The sequence below is a fragment of the Sorex araneus genome, chromosome 2 (genome assembly GCF_027595985.1).
Source record: "Sorex araneus isolate mSorAra2 chromosome 2, mSorAra2.pri, whole genome shotgun sequence".
In the NCBI taxonomy this organism is placed as follows: domain Eukaryota; kingdom Metazoa; phylum Chordata; class Mammalia; order Eulipotyphla; family Soricidae; genus Sorex; species Sorex araneus.
Window position 1 is genome coordinate 335,018,128 of NC_073303.1, and position 19,997 is coordinate 335,038,124.

At 43.1% G+C, this 19,997-nt stretch overlaps 1 protein-coding gene across 1 annotated transcript in view; it reads left to right on the forward strand.

Annotated features, from left to right (window-relative positions):
• Window positions 1-19,997, forward strand: part of LAMA3 (laminin subunit alpha 3) — a 264,171-nt gene that overhangs the window by 195,847 nt on the left and 48,327 nt on the right. Inside the window, exons 41-50 of the mRNA XM_055129258.1 lie at window positions 1,844-1,924; window positions 8,624-8,730; window positions 11,781-11,831; window positions 12,691-12,842; window positions 13,231-13,341; window positions 13,455-13,566; window positions 13,779-13,946; window positions 15,631-15,827; window positions 18,607-18,723; window positions 19,735-19,889. Coding sequence (XP_054985233.1) covers window positions 1,844-1,924; window positions 8,624-8,730; window positions 11,781-11,831; window positions 12,691-12,842; window positions 13,231-13,341; window positions 13,455-13,566; window positions 13,779-13,946; window positions 15,631-15,827; window positions 18,607-18,723; window positions 19,735-19,889 — 1,251 coding nt within the window. The remainder of the gene's footprint in view (window positions 1-1,843; window positions 1,925-8,623; window positions 8,731-11,780; window positions 11,832-12,690; window positions 12,843-13,230; window positions 13,342-13,454; window positions 13,567-13,778; window positions 13,947-15,630; window positions 15,828-18,606; window positions 18,724-19,734; window positions 19,890-19,997) is intronic.

The following is a 19,997-nucleotide window of genomic DNA, read 5'->3' on the forward strand; positions in this document are numbered from 1 at the left end:
TCCTTTCAGGCATTATGGTTTGCAATATAGGTACTGGAAGGTTATCATCTATGTCTCTTTACCACCTTTCAGCACTCAAGTCTTGTCCAGAGTGATCATTTCCATCTATCTTGTCATAGTGATCTCTTCTCTGTCCGAACTATTCTAACTACTGTCCCCCCCTTTTTTTATTTAGTCACCATGAGCAACACTTACAAAGATTTCATATTTGAGTTTCGGTCATACAATGATTGAACAACTATCCCTCCACAACCGGTGTACATTTTCTACCACCAATGTCCCTGGTATTCCTCCAACCCCCACACTCACCCCCTGCACCCCACCCACCCACCTGCCTTTATGGCAGACAGTTTCCCTCTTACTCTCTCTCTCTCTCTCTCTCTCTCTCTCTACTTATGGGCATTATGGTTTGATGGTCTTTTCTTTTCTGGGCTTTTTCTCTCTGGGCTTGGCACCTTATTCACCATGGTGCATCATTCTTGCTCATCATGTTTACTGTGGTGCACGCAAAACAGAGCAAGTTACTATGCAAGCAAAAGATGGTGTGAAAATGAGAAGATACTAATAAAGCATCCATTGTGCATAGGCTCGAGAACCAGGGTAGACAGCTAATTGTTCATTGGTACAGTATCCTAGCAGTTGCCTTAAAATCACCAGCTGTCACCTGGCCCTTTCTGGGGATTCATATTTTGAAACTTGTACCCTGCTTTGCCATCCATACATTTGATACTCCTTCAACCTGCCCAGTCCTGCAGCTTTATTTGGAAAAGATTTATCACTTGACTCTTGCCCAGACTTGTATGAACAGAAGCTAGAGAGTTGAAAGCAGCAAGATTTCCAAAGTGCTTTAGAAACAGCTTTCCACTTTGGTTGCAAAGAGCATTGTTATTATCAAGGTTAGCTTCCAGCTTCCACAGCGTGAAGTAACAAGCAGTTCCTCTGATTTATCAATAAAACCCCATTTTTATCTAATTCTTCCAGCAGTGTTTGTACTGCTGATGGATTTCTAACTGTGTCTTGAGGGGTAGTTCTGTGTCCATCAAGAGAAGTTTCCCCAGTAAGAATTCTCTTAGTCTGAAGTATCAGTGGAACTAGATTCCCTTGTATTTTTGTCACTGTAATACTCAACGGACACTGAGACATTTCTCATGGCAACATCAGGGATTTTCACAGTATCTTTACTAAATGATTTGAAAGCTTTCTCAAAATAGAGGCCCACTTAGAACTCTAAAGGAAAGGAATTGAATTCCACAACTTGATTCGGAGAACATAAAAATCCCCAATGAATGATGATTGAGTCACAGAAATACCTGGGTAGTTCAGCATTCTCTTATCTTAATCTCTACGGGGGCTCAAGAGGGGGGCTGCCTCTCTCCCCACTTTCCCCAGAAGACATTGTGCCCAGGAGAAAATAACTAGAATAAACAGGGAGAGAAAAATTCTGGAGAACCAGAGTTCTCTGTTCTTTTTTTTTTTTTTCTGCCTAGACTTGTTTTATACCTTCCTTGTTATTCCCGGAAAAAATGCTGTTGTAATCATCTCTTCCAAAATGAGCCGCTTTGCTTTGTCTTAAGGGAAAGAATGTATTTCAGTATGCCACAGATAAAACAAAATAAAAGCCTCTAAATCCTTATTCACCAAAGTTTGCCCAATGTTAGCTAAAATAATGCACCATCATAACTGTATGTCTCAATGGGCAAAATTTTCTTGACACAGAAAATAGCCAGACCTACGGTTTCTGTGTTCACTTGATGCGAGCCAGTTATTTGTGGCAACAAATAAAGAGAATAGAACCTGTTGCTTTCTATTATGACTCTATTTGTTTGTTTGTTTTGTCTTCTAGTTTTGCCACTGGCTGTGTTGTGACTGGCGGAAACGTGAGGTGCTCCTGCAAACCCGGATACACGGGAACACAATGTGAAAGGTGGGTGCACCCCCTCCAGGTGGGTGGGTTCCTTGGGCAAACAGTCCAGGCATGTGCCAATAGGTGGGGCGCTGATCGTGGTGGCTCTGAGCCAGGCTGTTGGCTTCCAGGCGGAAGGCAGGAAAAGGTCTCGAGAACATTGTGAGCCTGCTCATTCCATACTTCATGGTCTTTCTTCACTTCCGTGGCTGGTATATGTTTCAAAACTTGATTATGAGGTCCAACATTTTATAGATCTCTCTACTGATTGAGGACTGGAGTGACAGCACAGCGGGTAGGGTGTTTGCCTTGCACGCGGCCGACCCGGGTTCGATTCCCTCGTCCCTCTCAGAAAGCCCAGCAAGCTACCGAGAGTATTCCACACAGCAGAGCCTGGCAAGCTACCCGTGGTATATTCGATATGCCAAAAACAGTAACAACAAGTCTCACAATGGAGACATTGCTGGTGCCCGCTTGAGCAAATTGATGAACAACAGGACGACAGTGCTACAGTGCTACAGTGCTGCTCACTGACATATCCCCTATAGAGCCTCTATATTGCTATGGGAATTTCTGCATACCCGCCCAAGCATCTTGACATAATTCTTCCTTCTACTCCTTCCTGGACACCCCTATGATGCCGCCATTCCTTATACATACGATCGAGCAGTATACACTCTTGCATATTCTCAGATATTCACAACACTAGATATTTGCCACCCCGCCCCATATACACACCCTCTCTTTCCCCACAGGGTATTATGATCACTTGAAGGATAATCCGTGTCTTATTCATTTCTGAATCCCCAGTGCCCAGCATGATACTGTTGTATAATAGATGTTTAGTAATGCTTGTAAAGAAAAGAATATTGCAAAATGTGATGGATGTACTTGACTCTAAGGGAGAGCCAAGCTTTAGTTATTTATGATTAGTTTGTTCATGCAGGCCATTGCCAAGGATTGTGAAGACTAAAATTATTTTTTTTTCTTTTTGGGTCACACCTGGCAATGCACAGGGGTTACTCCTGGCTCTGAACTCAGGAATTACTCCTTGCAGTGCTCAGGGGACCATATGGGATGCTGGGAATCAAACCCGGGTTGGCTGCATGCAAGGCAAATACCCTACCTGCTTTGCTATCGCTCCAGCCCCCTAAAATTAAATTCTTAATGATGTTGCTTAAACTATAGTACACACTTATTTGAAAAAAATGACAATATAGTAAATGAATCACATGACAACATACTTTTCACATTATATGTGAGAATAAGATAAATGCATACTTGCAAAAATAAATAATATAAGTGAACTAGGAGCAAATGAGGCTTTCCTACCTATGCAGTAAACTCCATATGTAATCCTATGCATAATCATTTACCTATTGAAAACCATTGTTAAAATCTTGTTGTGTATTCTTACAGAACATTTTTATGTGCCTAATTTTTTTTCTTAAAAAACAAGTCATTCTTTGTTTACTTTCTGTTTCCATTTTTTTCTCATATAACACTGTTTTTCAACTTTACACTTCAATAAGTACTCTGTGATCACACCATGTCAGGAAAAAAATTACATAATCTCCTGCTATTGATCTTGACTATAACTTTGTATTCAAAGTTCCATGAAAATCAAGTCCTTACAGCTACTTGTGTACAGACTTCATCAAGATATAATTAGAGAAGTAGTGGAGTTTTAGGCTTTTGATATGTTTTTGTCAGTTGTATCTCTACATTCCCACAAGGAGCAAAATACCAAATTCCTGCCACCACTGGATACTAAAAACTGACAGATTTTATTTGCATTTGTATTTATTTTATTTTATTAATCCATCCTTGGGAATGCTTGGGGGACCATGTAGTACCAGGGGTTGAACTTGGGCCTCCTGCATGCAAAGTATGTGCTCAGCCTGTTGCCTCCCACCCTCACTGAAGAGGCATTTGAAATAGCTATAAATATGTGATGTAAAAAGTTTTATCTTTTTTATTTTGCTTTATTGAGGTAACACTGCATCACAACATTATATATTTAAGGTTATAGCACATCATTGTAAATCAATGTCTCTATGTTATATATATTTCACCACTAAAAGCCCCTTGGCTGTGCTCAAGGAAACATATTCAGTAGGTCCTAGGATCTAATACAGGTAAGGCAAGCACCTTACCCACTGTGATATCACTCTGGCCTCTAAACTGCATTTTATAGTACAGTATCTAGAGTGGGATTATCTGAAACACTTCACAGACAAGCTAAGATTTAGGGAGGTCTGAGGGAGGGCAATGAGTCAGGGAATCAAGAATGTGGAGGCAAGGGACAGTTCAGCTAAGTAATGATGCAAGAAGGTCAAGATGGGGCTGGATCCATAGTACAGTGTGTAGGGCACTTGCCTTGAACATAGCTGACCTGTGTTCAATCTCCGATATCCCATATGGTCCCCTGTGCACCACCAGGAGTAATTTCTGAGTGCAGAGCCAGCAGTAACCCCTGAGTACCACCTGTTCCTAGAAAATAAAAGCAAAAAATTAAAAAAGAAGAAGAAGGCCAAGATACTAGAACAGTAATTCCCAAAGTGGCAGTACCACTTCTGGGGCACTGGGATCATGGTGGATGGTGCAGTTAAGAGTGTTTTCTGTTCATTCACATAAAGAAGGCGGATTTCTCCAGGGCCACTAAATGACATATTTTTTTTCCTGGAAAGGGGGTGATAGGTCAAACAAGTTGAGAACCTCTATAGTGGGTACTATTGTGAGTGGAAGGGGAGACTTTTTTTGGAGTAGGGGATTTCCATTGGCTTTTATAACCATTTTCCCCTCTTTCAAGCCCCTCAATTTTGATGACAGCCAGGCTCTCATTAGTTGTTAGTAGCTCTGCCATCTGTGGAGTCAGGGGCTCATCCATGCAGGCATATGATCTGTCACTGAGTCTCATTCCTGCCCCAGATCAGGAAGTTTTCCTTCACTCAGCATTATGTTTAATGACTTCCATCGAGAGTCTAGAGGAAACTGTTACTCCTTCTTATCAGTAACTAACTCTTTGCAAGAGTAAGGCAAAAGTAGAACCAGACTTCCTGAATATTTTGTTGACTTTACAAGTATGTTGTAATTGTGTACCTTTCAAATGGAAAGTTTAGACAGAGGTGACACCTATCAAACTGAACTTTTACATTTTTTATTAATTTCATTTCCTTACAATATTATTGTGTTATTCCTACAGTGCTGCTACACATGTCCACTGTCAGAATGCCAAGATCCCACTGTCATCACAAAGTTCCCTACAGCCCCCAGCACCCTAAGATCCCAGTTATTATAAAATGTTTTGTTCTGTATAAAATAAGGCCAGACACATAAAAGGCAAGTCCAGGGCCCAGAGATGTAGTACAGATGCTAAATCTCTCTCTCTCTTTCTTCCTTTCTTTCTTTCTTTCTTTCTTTCTTTCTTTCTTTCTTTCTTTCTTTCTTTCTTTCTTTCTTTCTTTCTTTCTCTCTTTTCTTTCCCTCTCTCTCTTTCCTTTCTCTCTTTCTTTCTTTCTTTCTTTCTTTCTTTCTTTCTTTCTTTCTTTCTTTCTTTCTTTCTTTCTTTCTTCTTCTTCTTCTTCTTCTTCTTCTTCTTCTTCTTCTTCTTCTTCTTCTTCTTCTTCTTCTTCTTCTTCTTCTTCTTCTTCTCCTTCTTCTTCTCCTCCTCCTCCTCCTCCTCCTCCTCCTCCTCTTCCTCCTCCTTCTTCTTCTCCTCCTCCTCCTTATCCTCCTCCTCCTCCTCCTCCTCCTCATCCTCCTCCTCCTCCTCCTTCTCCTCCTCCTCCTCCTTCTCTCTCTCTGTTTTTGGATATTATGGGCTAAACTCAACTATTAGTCCATTATCAAACTATTGAGTAGATTTAAATAAGCCCCGTCAGTTAGTTATCTTCTTGATATTTAGGGAATGTGTATGTTTTCTACTTCCTGTTTAGTTTTTTTAATTCTTAAGATTCTTATTGCTATAAATTCACCTCTAAACTTCTAAATACAAGTCTGGCCACATTACATGAGTTTATTTTATTTTACTTTATATTAAGACACTGTGATTCACAAGATTTTTCAATGTAGACTTTCAATCATACAGTATTCCACCCCCAACCCCACCACCAGTGTTATTTTCCCAAGTACACCAGGTAGGACAATTGCCTTACATGTGGATAACTTGAGTTATAGTCCCCAGAGCATCACCAGGAGTTATAGATAGATACCTGATAGCAGAGTCAGGAGTATGGCCCCCAAACAAACAAACAAAAATTGTGTCTCCCATTTACTTTCTGAAGTGTGTAGTGGGTGAGGGGGAGTGTGGAGTGTGGGGAGTACAGAGAGAGAGAGACAAAGAATAGTGTGTATCTCTTAGTGAGTATCTATTACGTGCAGGCATTGTAACTAGACTCCTTATTACATTTTCTATATATATATATATATATAAGAGCCAAAATATTGCACTGTCTATTTACTTTACTTTATACTTAGGCTGAAGCGATAGCACAGCAGGTAGGGCCTTGCATGCAGCTGACCTGGGTTCGATTCCTCCGCCCCTCTCGGAGAGCCTGGCAAGCTACTGAGAGTATCTCGCCCTCACTTCAAGCCTGTCAAGCTACCTGTGTTGTATTCGATATGCCAAAAACAGTAACAACAAGTCTCAAGATGGAGACGTTACTGGTGCTCACTCTAGCAAATCGATGAGCAATGGGATGACAGCGGACAGCGATACATTATTCTTATCTGGTACCTAAGATGTACCCAACCTGCACCCAAGCTCTGCTATACCAGGTGCTTGTGACACATCAGTGAAGCACAGCAGCCGACACCTCCGTACCCTCTTGGAGCTTATATTTTCATGGAAAATGAAAACACTGAAGTTTGATACATTACAACAGCAGCCCAGGAACAACCTAGACTGTGGTGGAAGCCAGAATCCAGCCAGATCTCTTGAGGGTTGGGGCTTGCGCTTTTCCTGGTGGTCCTTATGTCTTATTTCTGGCTCTATGCTCAGGCATCACTCCTAGCGGTGCTGGTAGACCACATTTTTTTGTTTGAAGAAATTGTCCATAACACATACCACATCCAAAGGAAGCACCTTAACTCCTGTAGTAGCTCTCCATTCCCAGACAGACCGTCTTCACTCAAAACCTGTGCCTTTTGCACAGTTATTTGGTGCAGAGCTTAAGTTTCCTTTGATGCATAAGTTTCCTTTGATACATACCCACACACCCTTGACTGATGATAAACTACCATGAACATTGATTTCACGACAACTTGGTGGGTGTGTGGAGGGGAGGGGGAAGAGTGTTAGTAGAAATTTGCTAATGGATACAAATATTTTAATTCACAATCCAATTTTAGAAACAGTAAAATGTGTTTTTACAGAATACCAGAACTAAGGAAATATGATCTTTGGTTCTAATTCTGATCTGGTGCCCCCTACCCTCACTCCACCAGCAGTGCTCAGGAGGCCCAGGAGATAGTTCAGTGCGAGGGTCTGAGGATGTGGTGCTGCTCAATGCCACCCTGGCATTGCTTGGGAGTTTTCAGGACTGCATGTGGTGCTGCTTGGTAATCAAACCATGCACCTTCCTGTGCAATCTCTCCAGTCCCTGATCTTTTAGCTTGTAGGTAACAAAGTGAGTTATTGTCTCCAAAAATTATCTAGGATAGGGAAAGCCCTGGACTGGAGCGATAGCACAGCAGGTAGGGCGATAGACCTGGGTTAGATTCCTCGGTCTCTCTTGGAGAGCCCAGCAAGCTACCAAGAGTATCTCGCTCACACGGCAGAGCCTGGCAAGCTATCCGTGGCATATTCGATTTGCCAAAAACTGTAACAAGTCTCACAATGGAGACGTGACTGGTGCCCGCTCGAGCAAATCGATGAGCAATGGGATGACAGTGCTACAGTGCTAGGGAAGGCTCAAGGCAGCAGCTGGACTGCTCTCACTGTATTCAGCTCTGAGCGATTAGTACAAATATAAGTTTAGTACAATAGGAGAGATTGATAAAAGGCCCTGTTAGGCAAGAATTTTAATTTATGTATCTTACTTTACATTTTTTTCTTTGAATAAATTGTCTGTAAATTAAAACATTTTTAACTGTGATATCTTCAGGAACATAAATCTCTCTCTCTCTTTTCTCTCTCTCTCTCTCTCTCTTTCTCTCTCTCTCTCTCTCTCTCTCGCTTTCTGGAGGGTTCTTCCAAACAGACAGTGCCTCCAGGGTGAAGGGGACATCACTTCTGGCTGTACTTGAACTGACTGTGTGACCTGAAGTGTCAGCACTAAGGCCAGTGATGGGGTGGTACTTGGGATCAACTGGTGCCAAAGTGCTGGGGTCTTAGCAGTGTGGGGACAGCATCCAGTACATGCAGGGCACACACTCCAGTGCTTTGAACTCTTTCCCTTGCTCGGGAACATTGCCCTCACATGAAATTCACTCTCCTCTGATTTCCGGTGGTCAAGCCTCTGGCTCCTATGTTTTATCTTTTACACTTTCCTGTTGCTTAGAGGGTAATTGTTACAGGTAGATCTGTCATACTGGGTGTCAGAGCCAAACTTCCATGCTCATAAGTTCTCCTTCAAGACATTAGTACCTGGCTTGAAACTATGCCTGTGGAATGATGACAGTGCCTCCCCACAGAGTTACAGTACCAAAAATAGAGAGCTAAAGCTTGAGAAAATTGAGTGGAAAATAATTTTTTGTTGTTTTCTGTGTTTTCTATAGGTGTGCACCAGGATATTTTGGGAATCCCCAGAAATTTGGAGGTAGCTGCCAACCATGTAATTGCAATAGCAATGGCCAGTTGGGCAGTTGTGACCCCATAACAGGAGGTAAGGTTGGCTCACATCTCAGTTGACCTCTAAAACTGGTATAAAGTAGCAGGCAAGGACCCAGCAAACATTTCAGCAAGTCTAGTACATAATTCTAGCTAGCAGTTTGCCCTTTGTTTTGACAATCTCAGGAATATTTGGGTAGTATTTAAAGTTTTGGTGAATAACTCACTTGGAGGTTTTTTCTTTTTTAAAGAAATTGGTTTTTAAACTCAACTTATTATATCAAAATACCGCCGGGCCCTATTCTGATGTATTTTCTTTTAAACTCTCCATTTGACATTCTAAGTTTATTTCATATCAGCTCTCTTCATGTGCATAGCTGAGGAATCGAAACGTTCTTTGTGTAAGAGCAATAGATGTTCTGGGATGTGGGTGGTATAATTATGATGAATTTTACATGGCAGGGAAAAAAGGCAATTGTGGGAGTCAATATAGGTTCATTAGGAACCAACTGGGAAGGAACAGGTAGGTTCTTCTCTTCCTTGACAGAGAATATTAAAGTGATTTGTCAGGAAAATGCCACTAATAATGTGTGACATCAAACCCTTAGATCAAATATCTCATTTATAGTTATGACAAGGAAGAGAGCTAAACCCTGGGTGTGGGATCAGAATAAATCAGGTGACTGTTCCCAAAGGAATGCAGAGTAAATGGATTATTTTCAGTCTAGAATACTGAGTCTGTTATCAAGCCTTGGGGCTTTATCCTCAGTCCTATTTTCTTCAACTTTTCCCATGTGAATTAGAAAGATAAAATACATTGCCACCATAAAATCAGATGACACCAAGCTGGGATACTCAGCCAATGCCTCCTCCATCTAACACAGAATATAAAAAGACCTGAACTACTTGCCATGTTGGATAGTTTCCAAGCGGACAAAATTATGTTAGGAATAATCATGTGGTCCTCTAGTGGGATGGGAAAATAATCCGTATGGGCTACCTGAACTGTGGTTTAGTAGCAGGATAGTGAAAGAGCTTAGGTTTCAGTCAGCAGGAAGTTGGGCATAGCTCCAGAGGATGTCACCACCTCTAAGACACTTCTGATGTCCCTGGGCTCATCACCAGGTGTCTGGCTCCCTGGAAGGCTGTCCTGCAAGTCTCTGTATGGCCTGGTGTCTGTAGGACACAGTAGACAAGGTTTGTTCAGAAATTGTTTGAGGGCTGGGGAAGGACATGGAACCATGTCCCATGAGGAAGGACTAGCACGTCAGGACAGAAAGACTGGGCTTGAAAGACTGGTGGAGGGAGGTGGCTCTTGTCCCATGTGGCCTGAGAGAGGCTCTAAAACAGGAGTGGCAGCCTCTTGTGGGAAACCAATGGCGGGAGATCTATTTGAAGGAAGATGTGTGACATGTTGACAGAGGAGAAGGAGTGCTCCCTGAAGAACATGCTCAGTCTAGATTACTGAGCTTCAGTGTGCACACAGCTTCTCAGGAGCTGACTGTCTTTCTCAACCCCACTCTTACAAATAAGCAATTTGGATTGCACATGGCAGCTCTTTGTTCCAAATATGAAAGATAATGCTCAAATACATAAAACTTTGTCTTTTTTTATTCTTTTTGTATTAAATAATAGTCCACAAATTCTTTGGTGGCCAAAACTCAGACCTGTTGGAAAAACTGCATGATAAAATGGTCACACACATAAGCCAAATCCTCATAGGCCAAGTGAGAGAATGACGGAAATAAAACCAGATAAAAGTAGGGTCTGGGCAATAAGGCATTTATGATTTAACTGAGGAAATGAAGGTGACACAAAAGAATGTGAGAGAGAGAGAGGGGGAGGGAGAGAAAGAGAGAGAGACATAGAGGCAGGCTGGGGGAGGAAGGGGAGGGTGGTGGGAGGGAAACGGGTCATTCGTGGTGGGACATGGACACTGGTGGAGGGATGGGTGTTGGATCATTGTATGACTGAAAACCTGATCATGAACAGCTTTGTAACTATGTATCTCATGGTGACTCAATTAAAGAAATAAAAATTTAAAAAAAGAAACCATGATTTGATGTGTGATACCAAAATATAGATAAGCATACATAAAGAAACATTGATTATCTTTGAGTGGTAAGATCGAGGTTGATGTTTATATCAAAATAAATATGGAGGCCAAAGATGTAGCTCAGGGGAAGAACATCTGCTTTGTATGAATGAGTCTCTAAGTTAAATCCCTAACACCCCACCAAAAAATAAAATTAATGTGGTTTAAAAGTATAAACACACAAACTGTAGTCTACTGCTGAGAAGGAAAAGCACAAAAATAGTCCCTGTGAACTGTCCTTGTGGACTGTCAAGGAACATTTCAAGCTTAGAATTTTTCTGTAGCAATGTTAAGATTATTTTCTTGAGGTCTGTGAGAGTGTAGAGATGCCTCCTGGTCTGGCGGAGGTGGGGGCGGGGAGAGAATTCCATACTAGGAAAGAAAGAACAGAAGTGGAAGAAGTAAAGAATAACTAGTGTGCTTTCCAGACTAGCCAAGAACCACAAAATTGGCCTGATATGTGCTAGCTGGAGGTTCTGGTCACCAACACCCTGTGTGTGTCTCTCTCAGTGCCTGTCCCCCTGCTGTGTTACTTAACTCCCCTCATCTGCAGACCATTAAGCCATAGGACAACAGGGACTTTTGCCTTGCGCTTTGTCTCTTTTTCACCTGCAAGGTGCCATGGCACACAGGGGCTGCTTTGTGGTGCTCCACAAGTGTTTCTAAAATGTCTCTGAGTGGTATGGGAAGAGACTGTTCTGAGGAGGCTATCAAAGGAAGAAAGCCTTAACATGAATGAGAAAACATTTTCATTTGATCAGAATGCCATAGCCCCTTATTTTGAAGTAACTGTGTTTTTACAATCAGGGAGTCTCCAAGGGAAGTGCCTGCATCTAGGGGGGGATAAATCTGCCTGGGCAGGGCCAGGGAGAGGGCAGGGACAGTGATGCAGAGGCATAAGGAACTGACTGTCACCTCCCCTAACTGCCTCTCCCCAAAGCCAAGTTAAATAGCAGCTGAAGAGTAAGTCGAGTCACAATCTCTTCTTTGACTCTCGTTTCTCATTTCAGACTGCATAAACCAAGAACCCAAAGATAGCGGGCCTGGAGAAGAATGTGACGGTGAGCAAAGAAAGCCCCTGTCTGTCCCGAGTGTGGAGAGAGGTTGTGTGACTTCCGAGCTACCTGTGCAGGGCTGAGGGTGGGACAACAATGGTGGGAGAAGATTCCCTGGGGGCATGTGCAGCCTCTGGCAGGTACAAACTGCATGGTCTTGGCAGTTGACTTCACTTCTCTAAGCCTCGGTTTCCTCATTTGGAAAATGGCATAACATCAGTCCTACCTTCATAAAAATAATTATAAGTTGGCATAAAAAATAATTATAAGTCCCTTATCAAGATATCTGCCTTATAAATAGCAAGCACTCAGAAAATAAAGGCTATTTTTAAAAAATTATTTCCCCCACCTTCAAAAGACCAAGCTACATACAATTAGCATTTCACCCCCTCCACCCCAGTTTTACTGAGATATAATGGGTACATAACCTGTGTGTATAAAGCATGTAACATATTGCTTTGATATATATGTGTGTTGTGAAATGATTACCACCATAAGTTCCCTTAGTATCTATCACGTTCTGTTTTTACTTAGGAGGAACACTTTTAGGATTATTCTCTAGCAACACTAAGTGTATGACACAGCCCTGTTAACTATAGCAAATATGGCAGACACTTCATCTGCAGGACTTATCTTAGGACTGGGTATTTATTTGACTTTTTGACCCCCATCTCTGTCAGCCGTCAGTTCTTTTTAAAACAGTCTAAGACTCCCCCTTCCCCAGAATCAACGTACCTCCCTGAGAAACCCAGATTGGCACAATTCCCCGGGGAGCTCCACTGACCCAGGCTCACCAGCCCACCCCCGACCCCGGCACTGCATTCCACTAGCTCACAGCCCTTGGCCTTTGCTGCGTCCCCTGCAGACTGTGACAGCTGTGTGATGACACTCCTGAATGACCTGGCCAGAATGAGTGATGAGCTGCGCCTGGTCCAATCCCGGCTGCAGGGGCTGAGTGCCAGTGCGGACACTCTGGAGCAGATGAGGCGCTTGGAGAGCCAGACTAAGGATCTGAGGGTGAGTCCCCTGCGGGCCCGGCACGTGCCCAGCCCAGGACACAGCAGAAGTCAATCCTTTGTGTGTCCGTTCCACACTCGGGACCAGCGAGATAGTGTGGGAGGCCAAGCCCTTGACTGGCCTGCAGCCTAAACCTGGTTCACGGGTGTTCCTGTCACCATGTATAGTTCCTGAGCATAGTCAAGGGTCACTCCTGAGCTCAGAGCTGGGCAAAAAGGCCAAACAACAGACAATCAAAGAATCACATGTTTTTCCCTGCAGAATTAACATTAAACTTGCTAAACGATTCATTTCCTATCATTATCAGGTTTCCCAAGTTCATTGAACTTATTCCAGATGTCCATTCTAAAGTGACAAAAGTGACATTCTCTCTGTATTTGACTTTCAGAACCAGTTGCTCAACTACCGTTCTACCATTTCAAATCATGGCTTGAAAGTGGATGGCCTAGAAAAAGAACTGAGTAATTTGAATCGTGAGTTTGAAACTGTGCAAGAAAAGGTAATGTATTAGATCAGTAACATCAACCTATTTTAATTTTTTTGCTTTCAAAATTCTGTTAGTTTCTTTCTTAATCAACTTAATTTGTTGGCAATCAATTCATTTTTTGACAGGTTCAAACAAATTCCAGAAAAGCACAAACACTAAATGACAACGTTGATCAGACAATAAAGAGTGCCAAAGAGCTGGACTCCAAGCTTAAAACTGTCATAAGCAACGTGCAAAGTAAGAGTCGCTCAGTCTGATTATGTATTTATATTATATAACCTTTCATACCCTGAAATAATTTTTTCTTTATGAGTTCAGCATCATGAAAAAGATTCTGTAGTGATACTAAAAAATTAATAGGAACCCTTGTGAATAGTCGTCCATGTTTTAATTAAGTTCTCTATTGGAGCCCTAGAATCCCAGCTTAACAAATCCACTCTGTTCTCTAGTTCTTTTGAAGCAGGTTTCTGGGACCGATGGAGAAGGCAACAATGTGCCTCCAGGAGATTTCTCCAGACAGTTGGCAGAGGCAGAACGGATGATGAGGGAACTGAGGAGCCGTGACTTTGGAAAGTCCCTGAAAGAAGCAGAAACTGCAAAGAGCGAGTCTCAGCTCTGTAAGGATGCTCCATATTCTTGCCTCCCATCTTTTCTAGCTGCTTGAAGTACACTGTGTCCAGCAGAGTCTGGGTTCCTACGTGTAGGTGGAAGATCTCATCCTTGGTGTTCTGAGATAAGCATCAGTTGGTAAAAATGGGGGGGGGGGTGTCTTCAAAGTTCACCAAGAGGCTATCTACTAAAACATCTTACCATCATGCAGAGCAGATTCCTCTCAGACCCTACCTGTTGGTTCATCTTTTTCCCCTTTTTAACTGCAATTTCATTCTGAGTCAGCACCTCATCTTTCTCTATTTTTAATGGTCACCTTAACACCATATGAATTGCTAAACCATAAATTGACATTAGAGCTACAGTTATAAAAATGTGTGTATACTGAGTCTATGTGAAAATTTGATTAGGGAAAATTCTTCATAGCTTTAAACTATGGGAAATAATTAGTTTGGTGCGTATTTCTTTTTTTTTTTTAAACTTTTTTATTGAATCACTGAAAGATAGCACTACAAAGCTGTTTGTGATTGAATTTCAGTCATACAGTATTCCAATACTCATCCCTCTACCAGTGTACATTTCCCAGCACCAGTGTCCCCAAGTTCCCTCCCATCACCCCCACCCCCTGCCTACCTCTATGGCAGGCAATTTTCTTCTCTCTCTCTCTCTCTCTCTCTCTCTCTCTCTCTCTCTCCTTTTGGGCATTGTGGTTTGCAATATTTATACTGAAAGGTGAACTGGAATGAATAGCACAGTAGGTAGGGCATTTACCTTGCACACGACTGACCCGGGTTCAATTCCTCCATTTCTTTCGGGGAGCCTGGCAAGCTACCGAGAGTCTCTCACCCACATGGCAGAGCCTGGCAAGCTACCCATGGCATACTCGATATGCCAAAAACAGTAATGACAAGTCTCATGATGGAGACGTTACTGGTGCCTGCTCGAGCAAATCGATGAACAATGGGACGACAGTGCTACAGTACTACATACTGAAAGGTTATCAAGAATAGCCCTTACCTACTTTTAACCCTCAGATCTTGTTCAGCATGATCATTCCCAAGTATTATTATTATACTGGTCTCTTCTCTATCTTATCTACCCTCAGCCTTACACATAATTGTGGTTAGTTCCAACCATTGACCAGTTCTCCTAATTTCTGTTTTCCCTGGCCACGGACATTCTTCTTCTAATACATACATACATGTGTGTATATATAAATATATACATATATATTTAAATATGAGTTTGGTACCTATTTCTTCAAATACTGATCTTTAGTGAAATTTCTCTCCGTGGTTACTTATACACAAAATGTCAGTTTTCTTATAGCATCTGTATTGCCTAAACATGGTCTTGGTTTTTAACACTAAAGAGACAATATTGGAGGAGAAGGAGGCTAGGCTTTATACCCTCAGATTAGTTTGAGTTGCAGGGCTGACTAATCATGCAAGCCTGGCTTTTCCCAATTTCTCAGGGCTTAGATTTCCCTCTCTGATATATGAGCATGGTAACAACTGTTTCCGTGGAAGTTAATTGAGGAAGTTTGTAGTGGCCACCACAGGTACTTTGTAACTGCTAGCTTCTTTCCTGTTTTCCTTGCACGTTGAAGGAAAACCATGCACTGGATAGGAACCCAGTACTCCTTCTGTAGTCTTTCTGGCAGCTTCATGTGGAAACCCAACTGTATTACAGTGCTGACTCGAATCAGGAGCTGGCTGGAAAGCCACCACGGGGAGAACAGCGGCCTGGTCAAGAGTATCCACGATTCTTTAAGCGAATACGAAGGCAAAGTGAGTGACCTGTATGCTATGGTACAAGAAGCAACAGCCAATGCCAAGAAGGCCAGCGGCCTCAACCAGGAAAATGAGAGGGCCTTGGAGTCCATCCGGGTGAGTTAAGGGCTAGGAGCTGCATGCTTTCTTCAGTGACAAGGGGTGGGAGCAGCGATCTTTATAGTTGATAAAGGGACATGGCCGGGTACCCACCTGGACATCAGACCCTATTCAAACAGGAAAGGCACATTACCTGCAAAACCAAAACCATCCCTATACCTTAGTGGCCACAGAGACTTCTGAACATAAAGCGCCAAGAAAGCAAAGCAAAGTGCTTCACCCACTTCCTGCCGGGAGCAGAAGTAGAGGAACGGTGCCGCCAAGTAAATGATAAATTAAACCGATTGCTGTCGTTAATTCACAGCAACATAGATGATATGTTTTTAATAACGGACTTTTGATGTCAGTGGTATAAACATCACTACCATAATGACAAAAGACATTTCCAGCCAGTCTCTTCTTGGTAAGAGGAACATGAAAATGAGCAGCAGTTTTCAGCCAGAGACTATATGGGCCCCTAGAATGTTCTAAGGGGGTCACATGTGAAAATATGTGAGTGGCAGGAGCATAGTATGAGAGTGGGGGTTCACTGTGAGTCCTGGAGGCCAGATGGAGGGAAAAGGTCTGCGAGAAGCCCCCATGGGAAACAGTTTGAGAAGCCCTGCTGTAAAGAAATGCCTGTAGGGGCTGGAGCGATAGCACAGCGGGTAGAGTGTTTGCCTTGCATGTGGCTGACCTGGTTCGATTCCCAGCATCCCATATGGTCCCCCAAGTACCACCAGCGGTAATTCCTGAGTGCATGAGGCAGGAGTAACCCCTGTGCATCGCCGGGTGTGACCCAAAAAGCAAAAAAAAGAAAAAACAAAAAAAAGAAAAGAAAGAAATGCCTGCAGCTCTGACAGGACCGAGAGGTCAAGTTCTGTCCGTGTCTGCATTCAGAGGTGAGCTCTGTAGGCTAAGCCAGCAAAAAAACGTGAAGGGGCTTAAAATGACAGGAAAGTAAAAGTGGAATAGCAGAACTGCCACCCCGCCACTCACCCCGAAGAAGGACTTGGTAAAAGGAAAATTAAAGATACGCTAGATGACGGCAATACTCACAGCTGCCAAAGCCTCTTCTGAGGATAATGCTTCAGGCAAAGTTGCTGATTATGCCAAAGGGAGGGAGCAGGACCCAATTTTCTGGATCTCTGAACTCTGGCAGCTTCTGCCTGGACTCAACGATCTGCGTTCTGTAGTCTGTAGCCTCTCCCCTTCTTCTCAGCCCTCACAGCCATCTGTAGGATCAAGTCTCAGAGCTCGGACTTAGCTGCGGTCTCCGAGTGTGTGTGACGCAGGGTGCGGGCTGCAGCCTCCGTGATATTTCCATAGCCTGCCAGTTTGTAACATGGTCCTCGGTGCTCCTGTATACAAATAGCCTGTCTAATTTGCGCTCTTCTGTGTCTCAGGAGTGAGGCGCTCACAGGTACCCGCGTGACCTGGCAGCCTGCTGGTGGGCGGGAGAGCCAGGCAGCGCTTTCGCACTTTGCCACGAGGCCGTTTTCTTAAGCAGATGGCAGGCCTAAAGCACAGAATGTGAAGGATGGCACTAAAAGGGCCGCAGAGAGGCCCGAGTCTGCTCCAGGCCGGCTCTGGCTCCTGGGAGCCTGCCTGGGGGAAGCACCCTCTCCTTCCCGCGCAGCGGCCGCAAAGACTGGCCAAGGTTGGGTGCTTGGTGAACGCAGTGGCAACCCTTCATTCTGATCCACAAACCAGAGCTGAATTCTGTATTCGCCATGGACCCAAGGGTAGAAAATTTCTTCCACAGTGATAATTACTGGATTGGGTTTCTGGTTTTTGTTTTTTTGTGAAACAAGGTAGTTTTTGTTAAATGAAGCTTACTGAGAAAGATGCAAAAGAAGAGAAGGTAAGGAATAATAAGTTCTAAGCTTGAAAGAGCAAGCAGGCAAAGAGACATAGGGATAAGCAAGGAGGATGTGTGTTCAAGAGAGAACACGGGGTCAAAAGGCAAGCCTGATTTTTTTCAACATGATAAAACTGCATATTGATTTTCAGTCATGTGTACAGTTTGCTACCAGTCCACTGAAGGAACTTTTCTTAATTCACTTTTGGTTGGCAAATAATGTAATTTTTGTTTGCCATCATGTATTTCCAGGGTCCCATGTTAGTCATTTTCAGTGATTACTCAACAGTGCCACACTGCTAACATGGCTTAAGATAAATATTTTGCTTAACATTCTGAAAACATATTTTATTTATAGAATGTGCTTCTATACGTATACAGAATATACATAAGTAGTTTACTAGCCTTTAAAACGTTTTTTAAATAGATTAGAGAAGGAGCCCTTATACTCTTGATAACTGCTGTTTCATTGGCACACATTTTGAGCTGGGCTGGAGCAATAGCACAGCGGTAGGGCATTTGCCTTGCATGTGGCCAACCCAGGTTCGATTCCTCCGCCCCTCTCAGAGAGCACAGCAAACTACCGAGAGTATTGCGCCCGCACGGCAGAGCCTGGCAAGCTACCCGAGGCATATTCAACATGCCAAGAACAGTAACAAACAAGTCTCACAATGGAGACGTTACTGATGCCCACTCGAGCAAATCGATAAGCAACGGGAAGACAGTGACAGTGCAGTGACATTTTGGGCTAACTATGGCCTCTCAATGTGAACTAATTGCCCTGCATTGTAGCTGTCTTGGCGATCTTTTGAGTTCAGGAGAGCATTCTGACTCTGAAATGACTCATGTGCTGTGATCCAGCAAATATACTTGTACTTTCTGATTCTGTATCTTGGACCTCATGTCTTCTTTTTTATTCTCTTTTATTCTCTCCAGAGAAAAGTCAAAGAAATGGATTCCCTGCAGAGTGATTTCACCAAGTATATCACGAATGCAGATGTGTCCTTGCAGCAAACCAGAGTGGTCCTGCAACAGATGGGGAGAAGCCAGGAGGTAGGGACCCATGTGTTCTCTAGAAAAGTGGAATTCAGATGCTACTGAGAGACACTCTAAGATGGAATGACCTATGTTTTTCCTACATACATACATTTATTGAAACAGAAGGAAATGGTGCACACAGATATTTACTGCAGTGCTGCCTTCGGAGAGGGTAGAATGACGTGTCTGCTGTATGTCTATCTGATTGCCTAATTTGTCTGCAGTCAGCATTTGTTACTTTTGTGATTATATATAGATATATGTGTATATATATTATGCAGTTATTTACTTAATAGAGCAACAAGCATATCTTTACTAGCAGAATTTGGTGGTTGCTAAAAGAATGGCATTTCTTAGAAAGCCTTTCTGTGTTTTATTTTGTTCATTTTGTGTTTTGACTTGCCCAGCAGTGCTCAGGAGCTACTCCTGCCTGGCCCAGTGCTTGGGAGTTACTCTCAGCAGTTCTCAGGGGATCAGGCAGTGCCAGGCATCAAACTCAGGCCTCCCAAATGCAAAGCATGTGCTTCAGCCTTTAGAGCCGTTTCTCTGGCCCTCATTGGACATTTTAAAAACACTTTTGATGATGGGGCCAGAGAAATAGTACAGTGGGTAGGACACTTGCCTTGCACATGGCTGATGCAGGTTGATCTCTAGCACCCCATAGTGGTCTTCCAAGCCTATCAGAAATGATCCTGGAGCACAGAACCAGGAGCAATTCCTGAGCACTGCTGGGTGTGCCCCCCAACAAAAAAAATACTTTGATAATTGCTATTTCTAAGCTAGAACATGATTGGACTTAGTATAACTTTATGCTGATAACTGTGTTTTTAGAACATGCATCAAAAGGTAGTGTCCACCATAAGAGAAGTGGAGAGAATATTATCAGTATCACCATCTGAAATGGCTAAGAGTTAATTAGGTTTCTCAAACAATTACCTGTTCACTGCCTTGTGGAAGTGTGTTGCTTCTGACGTTGGAGTGTACATTCCTAAATTTATGCTCTCTCTGTTTACTCGGGGGAAACAGGACTATGAAAAATTAGCAGCCTCATTAAACAAAGCCAGGCTTGAACTGAGTGACAGAGTGAGAGAACTTTCCAAAGCTGCCAGCAAAACAGCCCTGGTGGTGGAGGCAGAAAAACACGCACAGTCCTTGCAAGAACTGGCAAAGCAGCTGGAGGAGTGAGTGTCGGGAGCTCTGCCTGCACCCTGCGGGGCCCAGTTCCCAGGACATGTGGCCCCAGAACAGGGTGGAGGGCAGGAGGTGGGGCCCATGTCCAAACCTGACAA